This window comes from Oryx dammah, unplaced genomic scaffold, assembly GCF_014754425.2.
Source record: "Oryx dammah isolate SB20612 unplaced genomic scaffold, SCBI_Odam_1.1 HiC_scaffold_11077, whole genome shotgun sequence".
NCBI lineage: Eukaryota > Metazoa > Chordata > Mammalia > Artiodactyla > Bovidae > Oryx > Oryx dammah.
Window position 1 is genome coordinate 2367553 of NW_024080471.1, and position 27734 is coordinate 2395286.

At 38.3% G+C, this 27734-nt stretch overlaps 1 protein-coding gene across 2 annotated transcripts; it reads right to left on the reverse strand.

Annotated features, from left to right (window-relative positions):
• Positions 1 to 421: 421 nt before the first annotated feature.
• LOC120860465 (zinc finger protein 248-like) lies at positions 422 to 27734 on the reverse strand. 2 transcript variants are annotated; one of them, XM_040236281.1, is made up of 5 exons: positions 27630 to 27734; positions 25738 to 25779; positions 12705 to 12831; positions 12330 to 12425; positions 422 to 7055 (listed from the first exon to the last, which is right to left on the reverse strand). In XM_040236281.1, the coding sequence occupies exons 2-5, from the start codon at positions 25750 to 25752 to the stop codon at positions 5566 to 5568; spliced, it is 1728 nt and encodes a 575-aa protein (XP_040092215.1). In that variant the 5' UTR covers positions 25753 to 25779; positions 27630 to 27734; the 3' UTR covers positions 422 to 5565. The 2 variants fall into 2 exon arrangements, with proteins under 2 accessions (XP_040092215.1, XP_040092216.1); XM_040236282.1 differs by lacking the exon at positions 27630 to 27734 and having other exon boundaries at positions 25738 to 26454.

Here is a 27734-nt window from a genome sequence, read left to right on the forward strand (position 1 = left end):
GTCACCAATATATCCACTTCATTTATGAATACAGGTACAACATTTAAATAAAGCTGAAAACAGAGCCCAACAATTAAAAAGTGTCATATCCATGGTAATCAGGGTTTCTCCTGAGTTGCAAATTATGTTAAATTGGAAAAATTACACAATTATGAAACAAAAATGAAAACATACAAAAAAAACAAATATTACCCAAAAGAAACCCCCTTCTCTCAAAGTTACCTTTAAATACCAGCTTTTTTTTTTTTTTTAACAAATGCTTTGTGACTATCTTTTCATTGAGCATCCAGTGAAAATCTTTATTGGTAAATAAATTTTAATATATAAAGTGTCCCTCTTATGTTCATAATAATACAGTCAAGAGATTTACAAGTTCAACGAAAAATATGTAGACATAAATAACAAATATGAAGAATCTATATGAAGGAAATGAACTTTATTAAACAACAGTTTAAAAGATTTGAGTAATTAGAGGTACAAATCATTTTTCTGAATAAAAAATGAAGTATATTATGGCACAACATTCCCAACAAAATCTCAAGTTACTTATTTCTTTTGGTTTCATTGCTAGAACAAATGTAAATTTTATGTGTAATATTGGGAAGAGCCAAACATTTTGTGAAAATGGAGACTAGTGCTTATCTGAAAATGTATCTTTAATGACTATAATCATCTAAATATTTTAGCTTTGAGTGGGGAAATATACATGTTAAGTCCTAAGATTGTGATAAGAATTTAGTCTATGATAGTGTTTCAAAGAAGTGGAGAGAAATGGGCCTATTTAATTAGTGGTGTTGGGATGGCAGAATAAGATAGTGTGAAAATAACAGGGATTCAACAGGATAAGCCTTCCCCAAAAAACTCAGACAAAGGGGTAGGTTCAGGGCAACCTATCAATTGGAAGATGCAGTCTCCAACTGGAAGCAATAAACAGGGGTAGTGGCTGAAGACATATAGTTTACCCATGAGTTGAACCCTCCCAGAGTCTATGGCTCTGCCAAGTATACCTTCCCTGCCAAGTATAGACTGGATATGAAATGATAGGTCATATCAGGCAAGAGGAGGTCAATTCAAGATAGAAAATGGGCCCAATGCCAAAACAAAACAGGTTATACATATATATGCATTACATACACACAGCTTCCTCCAGATATTCAAATGGTTCCTTCCCTCCATGCTGGCCTCCCCATTGAGGCCTTTCCCTTTCCACACTACATAAAATCACTTTTTCTGACAACTTTTCCCATTGTATAAGTGGGAAAATTTTATACTTATCATCATATTCTCCCATGGAGATGTATTTTCTTGATATGGCTGCTGATAGCAAGAAGGACACAAGCTATCTGGTCATGATGACTTTTCAATAAAAATACTCTAGAATGGGTTCTCATTGGCTTATTTTTAACAGGATTATTCCTGGATGAATACAGACATGGGGCCAGAAGAGATAGTATCATCTGAAGTAAATGCCAACTCCATGTACACAAAAATAGGTTATATTACTAGAAGAATGTATAAGAGTTGCAGTAGCCACTACATAATCTTTTTAAGTACATAATCTCAAATTCCTTCCTTTTGTCTGAGGAACTAAGTCTCCCCTTTCCCAGCCTGCCCCTCCTTTCACACTCAGGCTTGTCTTCCAGACAATGAGAAACTGGTGTCGACTCTTAAATACACACTGTTTGAGAGCAGGTTCCCCTCAGATACTTGGGGAGGTGGAGAAGTGAGGCTTAATATTTTTCATGCCATCCTGAACATGTTTGGAGTCTAGAGTATGGGATGGTTCATCCTCTCTGGGTTCAGAATCCTCATCCACAAAATAGGGGAGGTTATCCCTATGTAAAAGAGGTGATCTTATCCTGAATTTACGTCCAATAACACAGGCCAAACGTTCTCAGTTGTCAAACCCCTCAAAAGAGGCTCAAGTTCTTAGAGAATAAAGAGGGTTTTCAGAATTCCTTGAAGGCCCTAGTGATGACTAGCTCTGCTCTTGTCAGTCTTAAAATGGAAGAGCTTGGTGAAGTATGGCAGCGCTGATTTGTGCCCATTGGGTAGTGGAATTTCCTAAGCTTTCCTAGGACTATGCTGATTATGCCAGGGCCCATACTGTGAGAAGAGGGCATACATACTCTTTGGAGTATAACAAAAGAGTGTTCTTCAATCTCTACACACAATAGTTACCGCCCTTAAAATAACAATTGGCTTTTAGATCAGCATGTATCCTGGGTCTTTTGCCATGTAATTTAACACATATATGGGCGCCCCTAGTGGCTCAGATAGTAAAGAATATGCCTGCAATGCAGGAGACTCGGGTTCAGTCTCTGGGTTGGGAAGATTCCCTGGAGAAGGGAGAGGCTACCCATGCTAGTATTCTTGCCTGCAGAATTCCATGGACAGAGGAGCCTGGTGGGCTATAGTCCATAGGGTCACAAAGAGTCAGACACACTGAGCAACTAACACTTTCACTTTCTTAACCTTATATATCTACCTATAGAGAATTTATAACACCCCAGAGTCTTATCTTATGGGCATTTGAATTTTACCAATCAGAAGTACTGTCAAAATATTATATTTCAATTAAAAATCACACAAAATGTATTTATTATAATATGTGAGTTAAACATCTACTATTATGCTACCTAGAGAGGTAACCAGTTACCCCAGTGGTCATATCAAGCCAACAAGAAAAAGAATGAATTAATCAAACAGTGCAGAGAGGACTTGCTATTTATTTGGAAGAACACAGAGCTGCTAACCTCACACCACATATGACAAGAAATATCATGTGGGGTTATATGAATAATCAAGTTAACATGTCTGCTTCACATATATCAAACGAGAGACATACCTGCCACAGTGCTCAGTTCCAAAAGGAATTTACGTATGACAGCATAAAAGCACAACGAAGCAGAAATACTTAACTTTCAACTAGAATAATAATTTTATTTCTAGTACTGAGCCATTATGTAGGAGTTTACAGGAATAAAAACACTGCGCTGCTTATTCTCCAGTGGCGCCACCCAGACATTCCCCTCTACGTTCTCTGTGCCCACATGGGCTCACTTGCAGATGGCATCTGATTGGGTTCCAGGAATGTGGTCCGTAATTTTGGAGATGACAATATCTCCCATGAGACGGCCCCTCCTCCACGAGAGTAGCAGCTCTTATTGGGCTCTGGTTAACACCTGCTTTCATCCTTTGCCCTTATGGACTTAGAAGGGTAATGGCCTCCTGGGGACACTAATCTCTAGGTGCTTCAATATCCCTTGTTTCTGGCAAACCACTGTAGTAAGTCTCCCATGAAAGTCTTCTTAGTTGGATCAGAATTGTTTTTCACTAGAACCATGGCTGATACAAACATCCCTCCCTATATTAATTTGTCAAAGAAAATAATTCATCTCTAAAACTGCTGTATAGAACATTAACACTTCTATTAGAAAAGAATTCGTTTGAATCAGGTGAATGCCTTCAATGCTAAATAACAGACATCTCCAACAATAAACAAGAAGCCTCTTTTGTCCCAGTAATACAAACTCCTAGCAGATAGCAGGTCCAGAAAGAGTTGTGCAGTTCAGTGACAGTACCTCTGAGTCAGGTTTTTCCCATCTTGGGTACTGTTCTCTTCAGGCTATTGCCCTACCAGGCCACAACTATAATCTAGTATAACATACAGCCATGAAAAAGTTCAGCAGATGAGAGACAATCTCTTCCATGTCTTTCCCCAAAGCACTGAGAATATTTTCCAAGTATCTCATTATTCACCTGCCCATCCCAACAAAATCACTAGAACAGAATATTCATGATTAACTTAGACTAATGTGGATTTACCCCTAAATCATCTGGGGAAAGGATGGACAAAAAGACAAAACATGGCCCAACAAGGAGGAAGCAGGGAATGGCTATTTGGTGGGCAGTGTTTCTTGGAACTGCTTATCAGTGTTTTCCAAAGAAGCAAAGAAAACAGTAGGACAAAGGAAAGAGAGATAGTATATTACATTCTATTAAATTAAATACATAGTTCCTGAGTTACATACAACTTGGGTTACACATATCATGCCCAAATAGATACAGCAATAAAGCACCAAGAGTAGGACAGAAGCATTTCATTATACAACACTACGTTTTATTTGCTGAATACCGTGAGCATTACTGTTCATAACTTATGTTAACGTTTGCAAAATTTATGTAATTATCATTGTTATTAACAGCATTCACATTATTGACTGACCCAAGGCAGCTGAATAACCTCAGGAAAATATTGTTTGGCCTTTTTATCGAAGTGGAAGCTCAGTAATAATGGCCATACTCATTCACATATGCCAGCAAAATTAGAAGAAAGATAAGCAACAGGCAGTAAAACAGCATACACTGGCGACATTACAGAGAGTCTCTGGTAGTACTGAAAATAGGATTGATGCATAGGTAGTTAAAAACCTCCCCAAAAACATATTTTGGCTTCTTTTTTGAAGAGGCCATTCAGCAGTAATGGACAGAGCCATTTATCTATGGAAATGGGGGAAGGGGTATGTGGCTAGTATTTTAAATTTGCCAAACGTATTTTCATATATACACAGTGATGTACCACTGTAAATACTCCCACTAATGCCACACTACCAACACGATGGCACTGAACGTAGGGCTGGTCACAGATGTATAGTACTACATCATTATATAATATTCACCATGCTGATTTAACAATACAGATAACCTAAAGAAAAAGATAATAGCAAAACGCTGTGAAATAATTAGGAAATGATGCGTGTTGAATATGTATTACCTTTGTTTTTTTAATATTATTTAACTGTAAATTAATACTTTAACTTTAAAATAATGACTGTGTTTAACAACTGGCTCATAAAATTCCTGAAAATATATCAGCAGTGCTTGCAAGTTAGTATAAACTTACTGCAGCACATCACTGTGTATTGGTAAGTGTATATAAATACATGTACATATACATATATACATAATTATTACAACCTAAAAAGACATTGATGGTACCTAGTGTAGGAAATGTTAATATAGACTATAACAGTTAATTGAGTTTAGATTTTCTCTTCATAAGCATGTTAGGCTCTAATATACCAATTAAGAATACCTCAAATTTCTATGATATTAGCATACCCACAAAAGGCCTGCAAATATCAAGGACTCTTCACATAAATGTTTAATGCTGTTGTCATTTAACGTCTTTAAACTTCAGATTCCACTGTGAATATGACTGCAAATGAGTATCATCTATTATATTAACAACAACAAAATTTTTGTATCACATCCAGAATATGGCACTACACAACATAAATTCTAGACAAAGGTGTTTTTTTCCCACCATATTATATAATTGAATCTCCCTTCAATATAAATTTTCTGATGAAAAGTTTTACTTTTTTTGGAAAACTTTTACATATTCAAAACATGAATAAGGTTTTATTCTAGTACTAATTATCTGAATTACAACAAAACCTCACTCTCAGAGAAATTTGTGATATTCTTTGGGTTTCATTCATCTCATTTAAAAAAACCTGTATAACATATTTGAAAGTGTGGATGAAGGCTTCTTAACGTTCAGGATGCTGAAAGAGCTTTCACCCTTGTGTGAATTCTCTGATGTTTAGTGAGTACTGACCTTTGACTAAAGGTTTTCCCACATCCATTACACTCATAGGGTTTCTCCCCTGTGTGAGTCCTCTGATGTTTAGTGAGAGCTGATTTCTCACAGAAGGTTTTCCCACACTCATTACATTTGTAGGGTTTCTCTCCTGTGTGAGTTCTTTGATGTACAATGAGGTTTGATTTCACACAGAAGGATTTACCACATTCATTACATATAAAGGGTTTCTCTCCTGTGTGTGTTCTCTGATGTACAGTTAGGGCTGACCTGTGGCAGAAGGATTTTCCACACGCATTACATTCATAGGGTTTCTCCCCTGTGTGTGTTCTCTGATGTTCGGTGAGGTTTGACTTCACACAGAATGTCTTCCCACACTGCTTACATTCATAGGGTTTTTCTCCTGTATGTGTTCGCTGATGGTTGGTAAGATGTGGTTTCTGACAAAAGGATTTCCCACATTCAGTACATTCATAGGGTTTCTCTCCTGTGTGTGTTCTCTGATGCTGAGTGAGGTTTGACTTCTCCCAGAATGTTTTCCCACATTCACCGCACTCAAAAGTTTTTTCTCCTGAGTGAGCTCTTCGAAGTTGGGTGAGATGTGACTTCTTGTTGAAAGTATTTCCGTTTTCATTGTGCTCATAAGGTTTTCCCATGTGTACTATCTGATGTTTAAAGAGAGCTGACTTTTCCCATGTTTTGTGACTGACTTTATATTCATGGGGAATCTTTCTTGTGTAAGTTCCCTGATGGATAACAAAAGCTGAACTGTCACAGAAAATTTGCCCATATTCATTATATTCATAAGGATTGTCCCCCATAAGAGCTCTCTGATGTCCCAATCTTAAATCCGTATAGAAGGACTTACCACAAATGCTGCATTCACATGGCTCCATTTCAAAATGAGTTCTCTGAGATAAACTGAACTTCAAACTTTGGATGAAGGTTCTTCCACATTCATTATATTTACAGTGTGTCTCTCCTATCTGAACTTTCTTATTTGTGAAAAAGGCTGCCTCTCCATGTTTGCCTCTTCCATTTTCATCATACTCAAAAGGCTGGTCAAAAATTGACTGAGTGAGATCCTGTCCATGATTGAGGACATTCTTTTTTTGATTATAAGATTTCCCTCCAGGAGGAGTTTTGTCATGCCCAATATCAAGGAGCAATTTCTCATATACATTAAACTCATCAGGCTTCTTTCTAGAATAGTTCTTTCTGTTAATAATTAAGCCTGAAATATTTTTCAAACTCACTTCACATGAATCACATATTTTATATAGAAAATTGCTTGAAGGAATGGAGTCTGTACCTAGATTTAAAGTTTTCCTTACTCTGTCACCACTATCTGTACTTAATGTTTTGTTGCTGGTGAAAGCAAGTTGCCAAAAATGTTCATCTTGATTTTCCTGGGTGCTCTCTATTAGGTCATCAACTTTCCAGTCTTCTAGAAATGAGAAAAATAACCACATCTTATGAATCCTAGTACACTTCTAATGGAATTCAACTTACACAAATGCCCTATTACACAGTCAGTTCTTTTGCTTTAGGCTCAGTTTTCTGGTGTGAACTAAAATCCAGCATACATTTTCTTTACTTTTCTGGTTTGAGTGGAAAATAAAAACATGCTTCAGTAAAAATAGGGGAAGGAAACTGGCAATAACATTTAATACTTTATTAATACACACTTTAAATCTAGACAGAAAAAGGTGAAATACATTCAAAACACAGGGAACCAGAGAGTGGCTGATTCAGAAATCAGGAAACTCAAGAGAATGGAGTGGTTCCAACAGAGACATTGAACACTGAATATCATTACACTGAAGATTAGTAGACAAGGGCTTTCAGAAAATGAACTATGTTTGGTAGAAACAAAACAGTCCTAACCCCCTCAGACACTGATTACCTGGTGTGATTCCTACTAGAGTACTAGCTTCTACTCTACACATCAACACCAGACTAAAATTCTGAAAACACCAACTGCCTCAGGTTCAGAAGAACAGTCTGATAGCCCAGGATTCCTTTAATTCACATGGAATAATTATAATAAGACATGGTAAGCAAGGGATGGAGATTTTGTAAGAGTTATTCATTTAGGGAACAGGAAACTCCAAGAACTGGATGAGTTTAACAAGACAGGTTTTTTGTTTTGTTCACTTGTTTTTAAAGAAAAATAGACTGTTTAAGAAATATATCAGAGGATGAACTCAGTTTGACAGAGGCAGATCATGCTTTCTTGTCCTTACCTTCCCACAGCTCGATTACTGTGGTAGGATCCTCACTAATGTGCATGTTGCTATTCCTTTTTCCCATTTGATATATGAACATCAAAACAAATTTCTGAAGGTACCTACTTCCTCATGCTCTAAAGGATTTAATCCAGACTCTGACTCTCTATCAAGCTGTGATTCACAACAACACAAATGCCCAACAGGAAATACAAAACAGATGATGGACAGACCATCTCTGCAAAAGGACCAGGCTTATTCTGTTTGCTCACAGCTGTTAATGAAGTTGTCCCAACCATCAAGACACATGCTTCTTTATTTCAATCTGCTGCCTTACTTTCCCCCAAAACAATTTTGTTCCTGAACCAATACTGATCTTTAAGTCTGCTTTCATATCTAAGTTTATCATTTACGTCAGGGTTTTCTGCTTTTATATCTAGACTCATCTGTGGCTTTTACTTACAGATGAGACCTGTAACGATCATATTTTTCTATTAATATATGGTTCTGAGGCCTTCAACAAACTTTATTGTAAAAATTCTTGGCTATTCTTTACTGTCACTACTCAATGAAACTGGCTTCCCAGGTGGCTCAGATGGTAAAGAATCTGCCTGAAAAGGAGGAGACCCAGGTTCAACTGCTGAGTCAGGAAGAAGGAAATGGCTACCCACTCCAGTATTCTTGCCTAGAGAATTTCATGGACAGAGGTCTGGTGGGCTACAGTCCATGGGGTCACAAAGAGTTGGACATGACTGAGTGACTAACTAGGTGAAACAATATTAATCAGATGTTAAAAAAAATCAAAAACAGTCCTGAGCCCATGGCTCCAAAGACTAACTGATAATAGTTACTATCTTGACAAACACAAATTAAAACAAAAACTGAATTCATATTATGAGTTCAAGTCACAATTCTGTAAGTCCATTAAAAAATATTTGTGCAGTTCTAGCTGGATATTTAACAAATTACTCATCTGAACAACACACCTTTTATGTAATTAGTTACACTCCAGCCTTGGCTCTCCTTGGGACCTGAACACCCTCCAGGAAATGATACTTTAATTTAAAACAACAAATCACAAAAGTAATAATAAACTAACAAAGCCAACAAACTCTACAACATCCCTATCATTTTCAGTCTCTACCTGCTGCCTTTAGAAGTTACTACCTGTTTAATTCACTGTAAGATGAAACAAGTCCATTGCTCAATGAAACACCCTGTGTCATGACCAGTCTAGGCAGGTGTTAGCAAAATTCTATTTATTCTAACTTCACTGAGGAGACAAGACATTTATGATTCTTAAAAACTGATGTGCATATGAATTATTTTCAACCTGTACTTCAGGATAAAATAAGGGAATGTGCATCTAGTAAAAATACTATAGAATGCTTTCTGAATGGATGAAAAAGAGTGATCTCTTCTAAACTTGGTTCAATAAAGTAATTATTAAAACATCAGAATCAGGAAAAGTACGAAAGGAAAGTACGGATACTTCTAGTTCTGGCCTCAACTATGTACTTTATACCATATATGGTGTGTATGTATATATATGTATGTGTGTGTATGTTTAGATATAGATGTATATGTATATATGTGTGTGTGTATATAGACACACACACATATATACATATATTACACACACACATATATATATACTGAAAGTGAAAGTCGCTCAGTTGTGTCCGACTCTTTGTGACCTCATGGGCTATACAGTCTATGAAATTCTCCAGGCCAGAATAGTGGAGTGGGTAGCTGTTCCCTTCTCCAGGGGATCTTCCCAACCCAGGGATTGAACCCAGGTCTCCCACACTGCAGGCAGATAGATTCTTTACCAGCTGAGCCATGAGGGAAGCCCAAGAATCCTGAAGTAATATATATATGAAACCTCCTGTTCCATCTCAGATTCTAATAATTATCTCAAGCTTCTCTTTAGGAAAACAAAATCTCAGCAATGATAGAAACCCTAAGCAACAATCATATCATCAGGTATGAGTTTTGGGGCTACAGATGCTAGTGGGTTAGGGTTATAAAACACAGACTATTTAAGTTACAGCAAAAAAATTGATCACTAACTTAAAATAAGTGAAATAATAATAATGCTTTACCCTCTGAGCCACCAGAGAAGCCCAAAATAATAACAACAAGACATTATTATAGATCATGCAATGTTTAAACACTTTGCATACCCAATTTTAATTAAGTTACTTAAAAGGCAAAATAAACCAAAGTGAAAATTATAGAAAAAAGAGAAAATATTTAAAAGTGAAATGTAATACATAAGATAGCATGAAGTTTAAAATGAACTCTGAAGAACAGTAAAAAAGATACAGATATGTAAAACAATGCTAGACTGTGACAGTCACTGAAAGGAGACTTTGATTTCATTTATTAATAAGGATCAACTTTGTTAGGCTAGTGAAAGATTAATTGGATGCTTTAGGTAGAAGAAAACAACAACTAGGAAGATCAAGTCAGGTATCAGTGACAAGTGAGAAAATGAAGAGAAGAAGAAGATGGAAAAGAAAATAACATTAGGAATTTGAAAAAACTAGTAACAGGGGATAAAAGGTTTAGGACACTGAACCCATGGTTGCCATTTAAGGTAGTAATGGATGGCTGAATGTTCCTTATTTGACCCCTGGGAAACCAGGCTCTCTAATTTTCAAGTGACTCCGACTGTTCCCCTCAATCTCCTCTAATGACAAGATTTCGTGGATTTACACACCTTGTAAAAGCAGTACTGCACCACGACTACCTCTCTCATCTACAAACAGCCACTCTCTAGAAAGGTCAGCAAACTCTGACTGCAAGGTTGTGGGCCTAGAACTAAGGATGTTTTTAAGTTTTTAGAGGGAAATATACAGAAAAGGCAGCAGAGAGGAGCGAGGAGGAAAAGAAAGAAGAGAAAGATGTAAGAGGAGGAAGAGCAGCAGCAGCAACTGAGACCATGTGTGGCCCACAAAGCCTAAAATATTTACTGTGTGGTCTTTTACAAAGAAATTCTATGTATGTGTCTCCCAGAATCTAGCAGTTATCCCAAGCTTCTTGTGACCAACTGTACTAACTCTCCTCCAAATTTTTTCCTCTCAGTAAATGGTACTCTAAGTTATCAGGTACTGGAAACAAATCATTGGAATTCATGCTCAACTCCTCCTTCTCTCACACTCTATATCTAACCCAGTAACAAATCCTCTTGGCCTCATGTTCAAGATGTATGTACAAATCCACTGTTTTTCAGCATTTCCAACATAGCCTGAGCAACTAGCTTCTCTCCTCTGGGTATACAATAGTATCCTAACTGGTATTCTTTCCTTGCTTGTGCCTAAGCACCATCCACCCATCACATGGTCACAACAGAGAAGTCAGAGAGATTCTTTTAAACTGTAAATCCAATCTGCTAGCTTAATTTGGTTTATATATACTGAAAAAAGCCTGAAGATTTCCCACATCACTCAAAATAAAATTAATATATCTACCACAGTCCATGCAGTTACTTATGACATCATCTCCTACCAATCTCCCCCATGCCCACTCACTTCCATCTACCATGACATCCTTATCATTCCTCAGATACTCTAAAAGCACACTAGTCTGACAAGTTTAACACCAGCACCTGATGTTCCCTCTGCCTGGAGTATTCAGAATCCACAGAGCTCACACTTTAATTTATTAGAGACTCATATCTATTATGTACCTCATAAAATATATTTTCTCTTGAAGTGAAGTGAAAGTCGCTCAGTCGTGTCCAACTCTTTGCAACCCCATGGACTATACAGTGCATGGAATTCTCCAGGCCAGAAGACTGGCGTGGGTAGCTGTTCCCCTCTGCAGGGGCTCATCCCAACCCAGGGATGGAACCCAGGTCTCCCGCTTTGTTTCTTTACCAGCTGAGCCACGAGGGAAGCCCATTTTCTCTTGAATTCTGTACCAAATAGCATGTTATCATTCTCTAACCCCCTTTCCACTGCTTCAGCTCTTCACAGTACTTACCACCACCCAGCACCATGTGTGTGTATACATGCACATACATCTTCATACATACACATGTATGCTTTTTGTCTCTCACTGTAATACACACTCTGATAATAGGGACATTCTTTTAATTATGTATAAACATAATGGGGTCATATTGAATGCTCACCATATATTTGTTAAATGAATATATGAAAGTATTACATGAATCATACCATCTAACAAAAGATGTCCAAAGACAATAGATGTAAGGTGAACAATTTTAAAATAATCAAGAAAAATTATCTCAGACGGAGCCAAATGAGTTTGGATTATGGATATAGGTAGATGACTCTAAAATGTCAAAGAACAAAGGGTAGCATTTATGAGTGAAAGTGACATACAGAAGAATGTGATTAAGGAAACATAAGTATGTGGGCCAACTGTCAATCACTTTCAAAGGTCAGGGTTGGAACCATATACCAATGGCCTAAGATCTCATTTCCTCTGGCTTCCATCTGCCTGTGAACTCACTAACTCACCTGAGCGGCACTGTTTTGGGAATCTTTCCTCTAGTATCCAAGGCTCTTCTCCTTGCTCGATCTTGAAGATCACTTCTGGCTTAGTAATGCAATTCCCTGTAAAGAGAGTAACACAGGACTATGGCTGAACAGTCTGGCTTCAGGAACTCTAAAAAAATGATGGGGAAGAAAGGTACAGCTTTGGGAGCTATCTAAAAGAGGTGCCTAAATAAACCAATTCCCAAGGAGGTAAGACTACAGCATACTTTATAGTGGCCAAAAGGGACCAGTCATCAAAGGCCCTGAATCTCCATCAGAAAATTTCACAGGGAGTTTTTACATTTCATCAGCTAAGAAATGCATGCTACTGGTAATCATGTGGAAAAGAATTCTTACCTACTGAGACAAGGTGGCTATAATTTTCTAGGATGACGTCTCTGTATAATATCTTCTGGGCAGGATCCAGCAGGTACCACTCTTCCTGGGTGAAGTCCACACATACATCTTTGAAGGACACTTGCTCCTGTAACAGTACATTCCTTTTCTATAAGAAATTGTCAGAGCTATATGACTGGAAAATATTTAAAAGAATGACTTTGCCAACAAAAGTCTGTCTAGTCAAAGCTATGGTTTTTCTAGTCAGGTATGGATGAGAGAGTTGGACTATAAAGAAAGCTGAGCACTGAAGAATTGATGCTTTTGAATTGTGGTGTTGGAGAAGACTCTTGAGTCCCTTGGACTGCAAGCAGATAAAATCAGATAAAATCTGAAAGGAAATTAATCCTGAATACTCATTGCAAGGACTGATGCTGAGGCTGAAGCTCCAATAAGCTGGCCACCAGATGTGAAGAACTGACATTAAAAAACACCTTGATGCTGGGAAAGATTGAAGGCGGGAGGAGAAGGGGATGACAGAGGATGAGATGGTTGGATGGCATCATGGATGCAATGGACATGAGTTTGAGCAAACTCCGGGAGTCAGAGATGGACAGGGAAGCCTGGCATGCTGCAGTCCATAGGGTCACAGAGTTGGACATGACTGAGCAACTGAACTGAAATGAATCTCTTTAGATTTAGGACTGCTTTCTTTAATGCTGGCTTCCCTGGTGGCTCAGCTGGTAAAGAAACTGTCTGAAATGTGGGAGACCTGGGTTCAATCCCTGGGTTGGGAAGATCCCCTGGAAAAGGGAATGGCTACCAACTCCAACATTCTGGCCTAGAGAATTCCATGGACTTGCAAAGAGTTGGACACGACTGAGCAACTTTTGCTTTTGCTTTTCTTTAATGCTATACTATGTAGGACAAAAGTAGTATCTTGTATAAACTGAGTTTCCATGAGAGGGTGGAAGGGTGGTCATAGTTACTACAAATATTATTCTTAATGAGGAGACATATACATTAACATGTATTAAACTGGAAACTGTAGGAGCTAGCACTATACAAAAAGTAGAATGGGATGACCAAAAAAAGTTATTTCATATTATCTTTTTATTATAAAGTTAACTTTCACTAAGGAAGTAAAACTTTCAGTTGTTAAAATGAAAAGAAGGATTAAAACTAATATGTTATGGGCCCTAACCAAGCTCACTCATGTCTGATTAAAGTGACAGGTTCTGTATTCTACCTGCCCAGCAGAGAAAAGGATGAATCCTCTCTACTTGAGATAACTTTTGGAGCCTCTCCTAATATCTGTGTTGTTAGATATAATGCTCACCATCCAACAGAAAATTTCATGTTATATGAAGAGACAAGGCCAAAGGAAAAGGACAATAAAAGCATAACCACAATGGTTGTTTGAGGAGGCCTTACAACAAGCTGAGAAAAGAATAGAAGCAAAAGGCAAAGGAAAAAAGGAGAGATATACCCACTGAATGCAGAGTTTCAAAGAAAAGCAAGGAGAGATAAGAAAGCCTCCCTAAGTGAACAATGCAAAGAAATAGAGGAAAACAACAGAATGGGAAAGATTAGAGATCTCTTCAAAAAAATTAAGAGAAACCAAGGGAACATTTCATGCAAAGATGGGCACAATAAAGGACAAAAATGGTATGGATCTAACAGAAACAGAAGATATTAAGAAGAGGTGGCAACAATACACAGAAGAACTATACAAAAATATCTAAGTGACCCAGATAACCACAGTGGTGTGACCACTCACCTAGAGCCAGTCAAGTGGGCCTTAGGAAGCATCACTATGAACAAAGCTAGTGGAGGTGATGGATTCCAGCTGAGCTATTTCAAATCCTGAAAGATGATGCTGTGAAAGTGCTGCACTCAATATGCCAGCAAATTTGGAAAACTCAGCAATGGCCACAGGACTGGCAAAGGTCAGTTTTCATTCCAATCCCAAAGAAAGGCAATGCCAAAGAATGCTCAAACTACCACACAATTGCACTCATCTCACATGCTAGTAAAGTAATGCTCCAAATTCTCCAAGCAAGGCTTCAACAGTATATGAACCATGAACTTCCAGAATTAAAGCTGGATTTAGAAAAGGCAGAGGAACCAGAGATCAAATTGCCAACATCTGTTGGATCATAGAAAAAGCAAAGGAATTCCAGAAAAACATCTACTTCTGCTTCACTATGCCAAAGCTTTTGACTGTGTGGATCACAATAAACTGTGAAAAATTCTTAAAGAGATGGGAATACCAGACTACCTTATCTGCCTCTTGAGAAACCTGTATGCAGGTCGATAAGCAATAATTAGAACTGGACATGGAATAATGGACTGGTTCAAAATTGGGAAAGGAGTATGTCAAGGCTGTATATTGTCACCCTGCTTATTTAATTTATATGCAGAGTACATCATGAGAAATGCCAGGCTGGATGAAGCACAAGCTGGAATCAAGATTGCTGGGAGAAATATCAGTAACCTCAGATATGCAGATGATACCACCCTTATGGCAGAAAACAAACAGGAACTAAAGAGCCTCTTGATGAAAGTGAAAGAGGAGAGTGAAAAAGCTGGATTAAAACTCAACAATAAAAAAATGAAGATTACGGCATTTGGTCCCATCACTTTATGACAAATAGATGGAGAAACAATGGAAACAGTGACAGACTATTTTCTTGGGCTTCAAAATCACTGCAGATGGTGACTGCAGCCATGAAATTAAAAGATACTTACTTCTTGGAAGAAAAGCTATGACAAACCTAGACAGCATATTAAAAAGCAGACATATTACTTAGCCTACAAAAGGTCTGTATAGTTAAAGCTATGGTTTTTTCCAGTAGTCATGTATGGATGTGAGAGCTGGACCGTGAAGAAGGTTAAGCATTGAAAAACTGATGCTTTCAAATTATGGTTTTGGAGAAGACTCTTTAGAGTCCCTTGGACTTCAAGGAGATCAAAGCAGTCAATCCTAAAGGAAATCAACCCTGAATATTCACTGGACAGATGCTGAAGCTGAAGCTCCAATACTTTGGCCATCTGATGCAAAGAGCTGACTCATTAGAAAAGACCCTAATGCTGGGAAACACTGAAGGCAGGGGGAGAAGGGGACAACAGATGAGATGGTTAGATGGCATCACAGACTCAATGGACATAAGTTTGAGCAAGCTCTGGAAGATGGTAAAGGACAAGGAAGCCTGGCATGCTGCAGTCCATGGGGTCACAAAGAGTCAGACATGACTGAGTGAATAACAACATAGAGACTCAGATATTGTAACACAAAAGAACTTCAGAATGAATTATAATTAATATAAAAGAGGAAAATACGAACAAAATAAATGAAAGTATGGGAGAAGTCAACAGATACATGGTATGTCTGTTGTAGATAAAGAATTAATAGAGCAGGCCTGAGACTGCTATCTTCTGAAAGATCTGCTACAAGGGTGTCTCATGGCTGGTATCTGGGAATTTGGAGTTCATGATGGTTCTTACCAGTTCTTGGTAAGAATGGTTCACTGAGCCTGAACTGTTTGTGTGAACTATATGGTTTTTTCTGCTCATGTACATTCCTTCTGGAGTCTGAGATTTTGTTATATGTTAAGCAAACAATACCTACGTGACTAGCCCCTAAGAAACATTTTGAACGCTGAGTGTCTAATGAGCTTCCGTGGCAGACATTTCACATTTGTCATCACATCTCATTGCTATAGGACTTAAGCCTGTCCTGGGAAAAGTCTTAGGAGCTTGTGCCTGGCATCCTCTACTTGGGACTAAACCCCAAGTATCTTTTCCCTTTGCTGACTGTGCTTTGTATCCTTCCACTTTAATAAGTCACAGCCCTAAGTACAACTACATGCTGCGTCATCCCAGAAAATCACTGCACCTAGTGATAGTCTTGGGGACCTCTGATAAATGTGTATGCAAACATGTACATGTACATACATAAATGCATAAAATGGGCATTCCAAAGTAGAAAATTATAATATCTGAAATTAAGAACTCATTAGATGGCTTCGTATGTATCCAACAAAAGTATCAAAATACATACAGCAAAAAGTGACAGAACTGAAAGGAGAAACAGACAAATCTGTAACCACAGCTGGAGACTTCAATACCCCTCCAATTGTTCTGAGAAATCAAGCAGGCAGAAAAGCAGTAAGTATATAGATGACCTGACCAGTACTGTCAATCAACATGATCTGAAATTTCCAGAATATTCCATCCAAAAGAATAAACCACACATTCTATCATTCTATTCTACCTCTTATGGAACATTCACCTACATAGGTTATAGCCTAGGACACAAAACACACCGTAACAAATTTAAAACAATAGCTATCATAAAAAATATATTCTCAGACCACAGTGGAATTAAAGAGAAATCAATAAGCAAAAGATAGATGAAAAATCCCCCAAATACTTGAAAATTAAATAGCATATAGGTCAAAAAAGAAGTCTCAAAGAAAATTTTAAACTACTTTAAATGAAATGGAATAAAAATGAAAATACGATGTATCAAAATTTGTGGGATGCAGTGAAAGCAGTACACAGAGGGAAATTTATAGCATCAAATGTACATATTAGAAAAGATTTTAAATCAATAATCTAACCTTCTTAGTAAACTAAAGGGAAAAAAAGGCAAACTGAGCCCAAGCAAGCAAAATAAAGGAATTTTTATTAAAATAAATCAGTCAAATTGAAAATGTGAAAAAAATAGAAAAAGTCAGTGAAACTGAAGTTTCTTCTTTGAAAAGACCAATAAAAATTTTAAAAGCCTCCAATCTAACCAAGAAAAAAAGAAGCAAACTGTGAATCTCAGAAATGAAAGACAGATTGATGCTACTAATCCTAATGACATTAAAAAATAATAAGAGAATACTACAAACAATTCTGTCCCTGAAAGATTGGTAACAGAGATGAAATTAAAAGACACAGCTATGAAATTCACACAAAGGAGATACAGATAATGTGAAAAGATTCATTTCTGCTAAAAAAAATTATATCAATAATTAAAATATTTCCAAAATAGAAAGCACCAACCCACACAGTATCACTAGTGAATTCTAATAAACATTTAAGGAAAAACTAATACAATTCTCCATAATCTCCTCCAGGAAATAACACTTCCAAACTCATTATATGAGGCCAACATTACCCTAATACCAAACTAGATAAGAATATTATGAGAAAAATAAAGATCAGATTATCTTTCAATAACAGAGACACGAAAATCCTCAAACATGGGTAAACCAAATCTGACAATGTATAAAAAGAAATATAAACACAGCCAAGTGGAATTTATTGCAGGTATGAAAGGCTGGGTCAACATTAAAAAAAAAAAAACAAGACAAGAACAACATGATCCAACATATCAGGAAGTCAAAGAAGCAAAATGACATAATAATAGCAACTAATGAAGAAAAAACAGTCATTTATGATACAATGGCACCCCACTCCAGTATTCTTGCTTGGAAAATCCCATGGATGGAAGAGCCTGGTGGGCTGCAGTCCATGGGATCGCGAAGTTGGACACAACTGAGCAACTTCACTTTCACTTTTCACTCTCATGCCTTGGAGAAGGAAATGGCAACCCACTCCGGTGTTCTGGCCTGGAGAATCCCAGGGACAGAAGAGCCTGGTAGGCTGCCATCTCTGGGGTCGCACAGAGTCAGACACGACTGAAGTGACTTAGCAGCAGCAGCATGATAACGAAAAACAAAAACAAAAACCAACCTCTCAACCTCTCAGTAAACTAGGAATAGAGGGGAACTTTCCCACCTTGATGAAGAAGAGAACATCATACTGAAAGGCTGTTGCTGAACCATGAAAGATGCCAGGATTCTTGGCCTCTAGAGGAGAAGAATTCAATCCAGGGCCAGAAATGAGGCTTGATTGCTCAGAGCTTTTGTGTAATAAAGTTTTATTAAAGTATAAAAGGGATAGAGAAAGCTTTTGTCATAGACATCAGAAGGGGGCAGAAAGATACTCACCTGTTAATCTTTAGCTGGATGTTATATAGCTACTAGCAGTCTGTTAATGAAAGAAAGCAATGTCTCAAAACTCAGAGTGGCACCAGGCCCCTCACCCACAGGATGCATTTAGAGATAATCTTGGCACCAGGGGGCTCATCAGGGCCATAAAATGATTGACTTGAATCTTGTATAAAGGCAGATTACCATACAAATAGTTTCATTTACACGGATTAGGAGAACAATGTATGAGGATAGCATAGTGGTTTGTCAAGTCAGTTCTAAGCCTTTAGGTGGAACCGACTTGAAGACAGAGTCTGGGGTAAATGTACAGTACATTAACATAGCTTAAGACAAATATTTCCATAAGAAAAATGTATTTGTTAGCTCAAAATTTGAGAAAAGTTCAGGTGGAACCAGGTATCATTATGGCAACACAGTATTTTGAGAGAAACCTCTTTTTAAATTTGTGTAGAGAAGGGGAAAAAATATATCACTGGTTTGTTTCCTCTTGCTGCTTAAGAGAGAAATTTTAAAAAAATGTCTGATACTTGCAGGCTATTTCCTCCATCTGGAGACCCTGGCCTTCCTGCCTGTTACCCTCTCAATACTTGCTGTTAGGAGATGACACTTTTCCCTGAAGTGCAGGAAAAGAGCAAGGATGCCCTGTTTCAAGACTATTATTCAAGTCCTAGCTAGTACAAAAAGACCTAAAACAAAACAAACAGAAAAACCTGAAATAAAAGGTAGATGATTAGGAAGAAAAAATAAAACTGTCTTTATCTGAAGTCAACATGATTGTCTATGTAGAAAATCCCAAAGACTCTGAAAAAAGGAAAAGAATAAAAATCCTGGAAGTAATAAGCAAATATAGCAACATCAAAGGATATAAAGTCAATATAAAAAAGCCAACTGTTTCCCGTATCAGAATAAACTACTGGAATTTCATATTTTGAATGAAAAAAAACCATTTACACCACCACCAAAAAAAGGACTCAAATATAAAAATAATACAATATATTACAGGGATATACAGAAAAATAAAAACTGATGGAAGAAATCAAAGATCTAAATAACGGGAAAGACAGTCCATATTCATCACTCAAGACAATTCAGTATTGTTAAGATGTCAGTTCCTTCCAATTTAATCTACAAATTCAATGCAATTCAAATAAAAATCGCAGCTATGTTGGAGATGCTGACAAAATGATTCTAAAGTTTATATAGAAAGGTAAAGCAACTAGAATAGCCAATAGAATACGGAAGAAGGAAAAAGAGGATTTACACATTACCTGACTTCAAGACTTATACAAAGCTACCAAATAACATGTAGAAATAACCAGATATTCAAGCTGGATTTAGAAAGGCCAGAGGAACCAGTGATCAAATTGCCAACATCTGCTGGATCATCAAAAAAGCAAGAGAATTACAGAAAAACATCTACTTCTGCTTTATTGACTATGCTAAAGCCTTTGACTGTTTAGAGCACAACAAACTGTGGAAAATTCTTAAAGAGACGGGAATACCAGACCATCTCACCTGCCTCCTGAGAAACCTGTATATAGGTTAGGAAGCAACAGTTAGAATGGACATGGAACAACAGACTGGTTCAAAACTGGGAAAGGAGTATGTCAAGGCTGTATATTGTCACCCTGCTTATTTAACTTACATGCAGAGTACATCATGCAAAATGCTGGGCTGGATGAAGCACAAGCTGAAATCAAGATTACTGGGAGAAATATCAGTAACCCAGATATGCAGATGATACTACCCTTATGGCAGAAAGCAAAGAGAAATTAAGCCTCTTGATGAAAGTGAAAGAGGAGAATGAAAAAGGTGGCTTAAAACTCAACACTCAAAAAATGAAGATCATGGCTTCCGGTCCCATCACTTTATGGCAAATAGATGGAGAAACAATGGAAACAGTGACAGACTTTATTTTCTTGGGCTCCAAAATCACTGTGGGTGGTGACTGCAGCCATGAAATTAAAAGACACTTGCTCCTTGGAAGAAAAGCGATGACAAACCTAGACAGCATATTAAAAAACAGAGACATTATTTAGCCTATGAAGGTCCATATAGTCGAAGCTATGGCTTTTCCAGTAGCCATGTACAGATGTGAGAGTTTGACAATAAAAAAGGCTGAGTTCTGAAGAACTGATGCCTTCAAACTGTGGTGCTGGAGAAGACTCTTGAGAGTCCCCTGGACTGCAAGGAGATCAGTCAATCCTAAAGGAAATCAACCCTGAATATTCATTGGAAGGATTGATGCTAAAGCTGAAGCTCCAATACTTTCACCACCTGATGCTAAGAACCGATTCACTGGAAAAGATGCTGATGCTGAGAAAGATTGAAGGCAGGAGGAGAAGGGGACAACAGAGGATGAGGTGGTTGGATGGCATCACAGACTCAATGGACCTGAGTTTGAGCAAGCTCTGGGAGATGGTGCTGCAGCCCATGGGGTCGCAAAGAGTTGAGCACTTTGAGTGACCAAACAACAACAACAAATATCCAAGACAGTGCGTTATTGGTGAAAGAAGCCCATAGCTTAATGGAACAGAATAGAGTGTCCAGGTACAGATCTACTGAAATATAGTCACCTGATGAAATAAAAAAAAGTATAGATGATGTATAATACTATGTAAGTTTTAGGTGTACAACATAGTGATTCACAAGTTGTAAAGACTATATTCCACTTATAATGGTTATATAATATTGACTATAGTCCTGTGTTATACAGTATATCTTTATAGCTTTTTTATTTTATACATAGCAGTTTGTACCTTTTAACCCCCTACTACCATGCTCCTCCCCACTTTCCTCTCTCTACTGATAACCACTAGCTTGTTCTCTGTATCTGTGAGTCTGTTTCTTTGCTGTCGTATTCATCAGTTTGTTTTAGTCAACTGATTTGACAAAGCCCCAAAGGCATTTAAATTGAAAAAAGACAGTCTTTTGACAAATGATGCTTCAACAACTCTACATCTATGCAAAAAAAAAAAAGGAACCTAGACACAGACCTTACACTTTATACAAATGTTACCAAAATGAATCACCTAGATATAAAATGCAAAACTATTAAATTTCTAGAATAAAGAAGATAGGAGATCTATGTGATCTTGGGTTTCATGAAAAGTTTTAGAATACAACAGAAAAATCGCATTCCATTTTTTAAAAAATACATGGATTGGCTTTCATTAAAAATAGTTTACCCTGCAAAAGTCATTTCTAAGAAAATGAAAGGACAAGCCATAGACTGGGAGAAAATATTTGCAACATATATATCTAGAAGTTGCATTTAAAATATACAAAAGAATTCTGAAAACTTAATAGTAAGAAAATAAATTGCCTAATTAAAAAATGGATAAAAAATGTGAATAAACAGGTCAAGTAAAGACATACAGATAGTTCATAAATTTATGAACAAATGCTCAGTGTCATTTGTCATTGTTGTTCTTTAGTCACTAAGTTGTGTCTAACTCTTTGTGACCCCATAGACTGTAGCCCATCAGCCTCCTTTGTGCATGGGATTTCCCAGGCAAGAATACTACAGTGGATTGCCAACTCCTTCTCCAGGGGATATTTCTTACCCAAGGATCAAACCCACATCTGCTGCATTGGCAGGCGGATTCTTTATCACTGAGTCACCAGGGAAGCCCATTATGTATATTAGGGAAATGTAAATTAAAACAAAAGTGAGACACCATAACACATTTTTTAGAACCATTAAGTCTAAAACAATGACAACGTCAATTTCAGGTCCAGATGCAGAACAAGAGGAATTCTCATTCATAATTAGAAATATAAAATGATACAGCACTTTTATAAAATAACTGGGCGGTTTCAACTTTGTACAAAGCTGAAGTCTTAACATATGATCAAGTATTTTTAATTTCACACTCTAGCTATTTGAAAACATGTATCTATGTAAAAACCTACATATGTTTGTAGCAGCTTAATCCATAATGACCAAGAACTAGAAGGAACCAAGAGTCCATAGGTAAGTAACTTTGAAATAACTTATATATGTATGCTGGAATTGAACAATTAAGTAAATGAAATGAGGATGGTGGTGGCCAAAATGCTGGAATGGCAGTTATAGACAAGCAAGGGGACAAGGTCAGAATGTTTCAGGTGATAGTGATTACAGCAGGAGACATTAGTGTGAACTAATACTTAGCTTAATATAAATACAGATGGTTACACACTGAAATATTCATAGATATGTGTTAGTATACATATATATTTTCTTGTTCAGTCAGCTGACAGGATCTATAAGGAATTACAAACCAATAGCATACTCAGCACCCCCAATCTTGGTTTCTAACACCAAGCTCCAGTAAAAGGAAGCAGAGCTCTTCAGGGGAAAATGGCTTATTCTAGGGCAGGAAATATGAGCCTGGACTATCTTGTAGCATCAGAAAGTATAGAAGTACTCAAACAGGAACACAACAATGGGGTTTGTTGAAAGTGCTCTATTTAATAACCAAGCTGAACAAACAATTTGAGCAACAAAGTGAAGAAGGTAGTACTGGACTATAATAAGTAAAAAAATAACTAGCCATGAGTTCATATTGATATTAAACACTGACTGAGTTTGCTTGCTCGCTAAGTCTCTTCAGTCATGTCCAACTCTGTGCGACCCCATAGACAGCAGCCCACCAGGCTCCCCCGTCCCTGGGATTCTCCAGGCAAGAACACTGGAGTGGGTTGTCATTTCCTTCTCCAATGCATGAAAGTGAAAAGTGAAAGTGAAGTCGCTTAGTCGTGTCTGACTCTTCGAGACCCCATGGACTGCAGCCCACCAGGCTCCTCCATCCACGGGATTTTCCAGGCAAGAGTACAGGAGTGGGGTGCCGTCGCCTTCTCCGCTGACTGAGTTAATAAATATTAAAATCTCCTGTGCAGAATGCCTAATAGTTTATGTGGATACTCCACTGAGAAGGAGGTGTGGTATAACCACCCCCCACTTCCTTCCAAATAGTGTATTATGAAAACAGAGGGGAAAAAAGAGTGACTTTACAGTGGAGAAAGTTAATACCACACAGCTTCAGGCTGATGATCAACAGTGGTACCTCATTTTTTGAAAAGTGAAAAGTCATGTGAGAGAATTTACCCCTGATAAGACATGACCAAATTACATTTTACCTCTGTGGTCTTTCTCCAAGAAAACAATTACCCAAATATAATCATAGGAAAAACAGTAGACAATTCCCATGTGAAGGACATTCTACAAAACACCTGATTTATACTCCTCAAAACTGACACGGTCATCAACAACAAGGAAAATCTGAGGACTTGTCACAGCCAAGGGGAGCCTAAGGAGACATGATGACTAAGTGAAATGTGGTATCCTGAAGCAGAACACCTGCATGGGGAGGGGAGGGAAACCAGGAACACTTATCAAAAGACAAATGATATACAAGAAAATAATATTCTGTAACTTATATGAAAGACAAGCATTAGTATCACTAACATGCAAAGAGCTAACCAGACATTGAAAAAAAGAAAAAAAAGCCAGAAACCTAAGAGCAAGATGGGTACAAGATATGAACAGATCACAGAAACATAAAAACAAGACATCTTTTAGATATGTGAAAAAAATCTTCAACCTCACTGAGCATTAGGATAATTACAGATGTAAACTACATAAAATACTAATTTTTACCTATCAGATGTCAAAATCCAGAAGTGAACCACATTATTTTTATACAGTTTTATACAGAAGCTGTGGAGAAAAAGCACTCTCACGGAATGCCAATGTAAATACAAAGTATCTATAATCCCACCAAACAGATCAAGTTTATCAATTGTAGTCAACCCTTTGGGAACTTATATATTCCCAAATATCACTTCTGGGAATTTACCTGACAGAATTAATCTCATTTCTGGGAATGTATATGACAGAATAAACCTAATGTACAAAGTTATTCATTAAAACATAGTTTGTAGTAGCAAAAGGTTGGAAATAGTTAATTACTAGTTTAATAAACTGTGGAACATTCAGAATTGAATTTCCATGTGATTATAACAAAGAAAGAAGAAATCTATGTTCTGTTACAGAAAGATTCCCTGAGACAAGCTGAAAAAAGAAGTGAAAAAAAGCAACCAAAAAAAGAAAGAATGGGAAACAGTGTTTAGACTCACTACTTAGTGTGGTTCTTTGAGCAGCAGAATCAGCTCCAGGTATGTACAGGTACATCTAAACTTAAAAAGCCCTAAGCATAATAGATTCCCATTTAAATAAAAGAGGGCACACACTTTCTTTCAACTGAATGAAGAAACACTGGAAGGACAAACAAGAAATCAGAAATAATGTATACCTATAGCTGAGTGACAATACACTGCAGTTCATCCGGGACTTTCCCAATCTATGCCAGTTGTGCCAGCATAATTGTTAATAAAACCTCTCTCACTCTCAGTGAAAGAGACACAGTTCAGATGCTAAACAAATCCTACGTGAAGGAAGCCTAAGGTACAGAGAGGAAGGGATGTGAATTTTTATTTTCTCTGTATCACTTACATTTTTTAAAAACCATGTCAATATACTAACAATTTTAAAGTATTTTAATTTTTAAAGACAAAAGTTGTCAGGAAAAATAGGTATCCGACAATGGCAGTTGTCTAAGAACAGAGAAACAATGGATAAGCAATAAACCCAGGGATAAGCAATGTTGAGGCAAAAGGCAAAGACAACTTCATGAGGCACAGAAGTTAGGAAAGGGAGAACCAGGAGCATAGCATCATAGACAACAGAGGAGCCTTTCAAAACAGACTACACGTAATAGTGTCAAATGCTGCAAAAGGGTCCACTAAGACTAAGACAAAGACAGAAACTGGATTTGACTACAATTTGGTGGCTTTTTCAAGAAATGATTCAGGTGGAGAGGTACTGAAGGAGCAAGACTGCATGTATTAGGTTGAAATTTAAGTGGAAATGCAGAAACAAAAGCCAGGACTATCTGCTACTGAAGCTAAAAACACAAATGAGCTGACACACGGTTTAATAAACCTTTAAAAACTTTAGAAAACTCATTTTAGATAAAGTGGGGGAAAAAAAAACAACTCACCTGGGATTTGTTCATTTTTCACTCTTAGTGGAGGAGGGAGAGCTGAGGGAGAAAGAAGGAAGTAAGAACTTGGCTTGTCCTGTAGTTTCTGGATTCACCAGCTTACACAGCTCCACACACAAGACACTTACCTGCTCATATGTGGCTCCCATTTATGCTGACCTTAGACCTGATACTTTTCACTGAGTGAATGTAAACTTTTGCTTCTTACTGATTTATTACCGGGTTTCCCTGGTGGCTCAGTCCATAAAGAATGCTGGAGACCTGGGTTCGATCCCTAGGTTGGGAAGATTTATTACCAATTTAGGTTTTGTGACACAGAAAAATTAAAAACATGAGAGGATGCTTAACACAGAACAGTAACCTAAAAGATACACTAGGGATTTGTCAAAACTGAGGTTCTAAGGGGTAAAAACACCTTCTTACTGTTGTTGTTTAGTCACCAAGTCCTGTCTGACTCTCATCTGCTGACACCATTAATCCTATGAGATCAGATAATCAAAGAAACCTCTGAAAAAAGGGATGGGGGTGTTTAAGGCAAGATTTATTTTTTAAAAAAGTTTGTTCCAAGCCACTTACAATTTTCAAAAGGATCTTTTAATAAAAAACTAACTCTGACCTAACAAAATGACAAAATGGGCTGTGGCCCAAGAATCTGCAGACCTGACTTTCAACTGTGATTCTGTCACTAACAAACTGCATGATCAGAGCCAGTCATCTTCTTTTTGCATCTTTCAGTAAGAAACTGATAACCCAAAAAGGACCTGTCTGCACTACCATCCTGTGTGTCTGAGGCTAGGGGGAGCAGGAACCTTAGCATTTCTCTAGATGCCATCAACAATGGAACACTGCTCGAGTGCAGCTAACCTCAGCAAAGAATGAATGGAGAGTTAGGAGAGGAAGAGGTGTGAGGGACGGATAATGACAGAATTTTAACTATGGCTGGTGAGCCTTTCAACCCCAACCCTGGCTTCACAAATTTCTAAAGCGGTGACACTTCCTGTGTAGCCTGTGTGTCCACCCCGCTCATCTCCAGCTCACCTCTCTCTTCTTAAATTTGTCCCAGACCTTCCACCATCACACAGCCTTCGATGGCTTCAGGACACCGTGTCATGATTATACACAACAAATAACAAATGAAGATATAACAAATAATAACTTAGGATCCGAGTAATGTTAACAGAGCCAGGAAAAGGCTTTGGTGGCTAGGTGGTCCAGCCCCTTCCAATCCATTTCACAAACGACTTAACTGAGGGGCCCAAGCTCCAGCCGCCTATACAGAACAAACACAACAGCAGCTGACAAGACGTGGGCGCTCAAAACAACCCAAAGCGGCAAGCACTATAGAGGTCTGCATTTTACAGATAAGAAAACCAAGTCTCTAGGCGGCAGTTTGGTCCTGGAAATTCATTTATTTCTGGGCCCTGCGGGAGACAATGGTCTTCTATAGCCTCCCGGCTCCCCGTGAGCGGGCGCAGGAGAAACGCATACGTCACTACGTGAAGTGCGCACAAACACGTCACACAGGCGCAATCGCTCTTCCCCTACCTCCTACCGCCCCCGCCCCCACCCCCACCCCGTGGGCCCAGCGCACACTTCACGCACGCGCACTCCCCACCCGCGGCCACAGGACAGCGCCGCCCGCTCCGCTGAGGGGCGGAACACCTGCAGACCGAGTGAGCCTGAGAGGCCGCGTTCCCACACGGGCCTCTGGCCCCTTAAGGCAGAAGCGCCCCCGCCTGCCGTCCCCTTCAGTTCTGCAGACGCTGCAGACTCCCGGGGTCGCGCAATGTTCGCGGGGCTCCAACCCACCACCCGGCACCGCTGCCTCGGCCGGCTCTTCGAGCCGCGTGGAGCCCGCTCGGCCCTCGCCCCCACCCTCCGGGGCTCACCCGCAGCTCCCTCGCCCGTGGACCTGGAGGCCAGGGATTGTTTCCCACGAGGGGCTGGAGGCCGCGGAAGGACGAGCCAGGCGGAGAAGGCGGGGATGCACATGC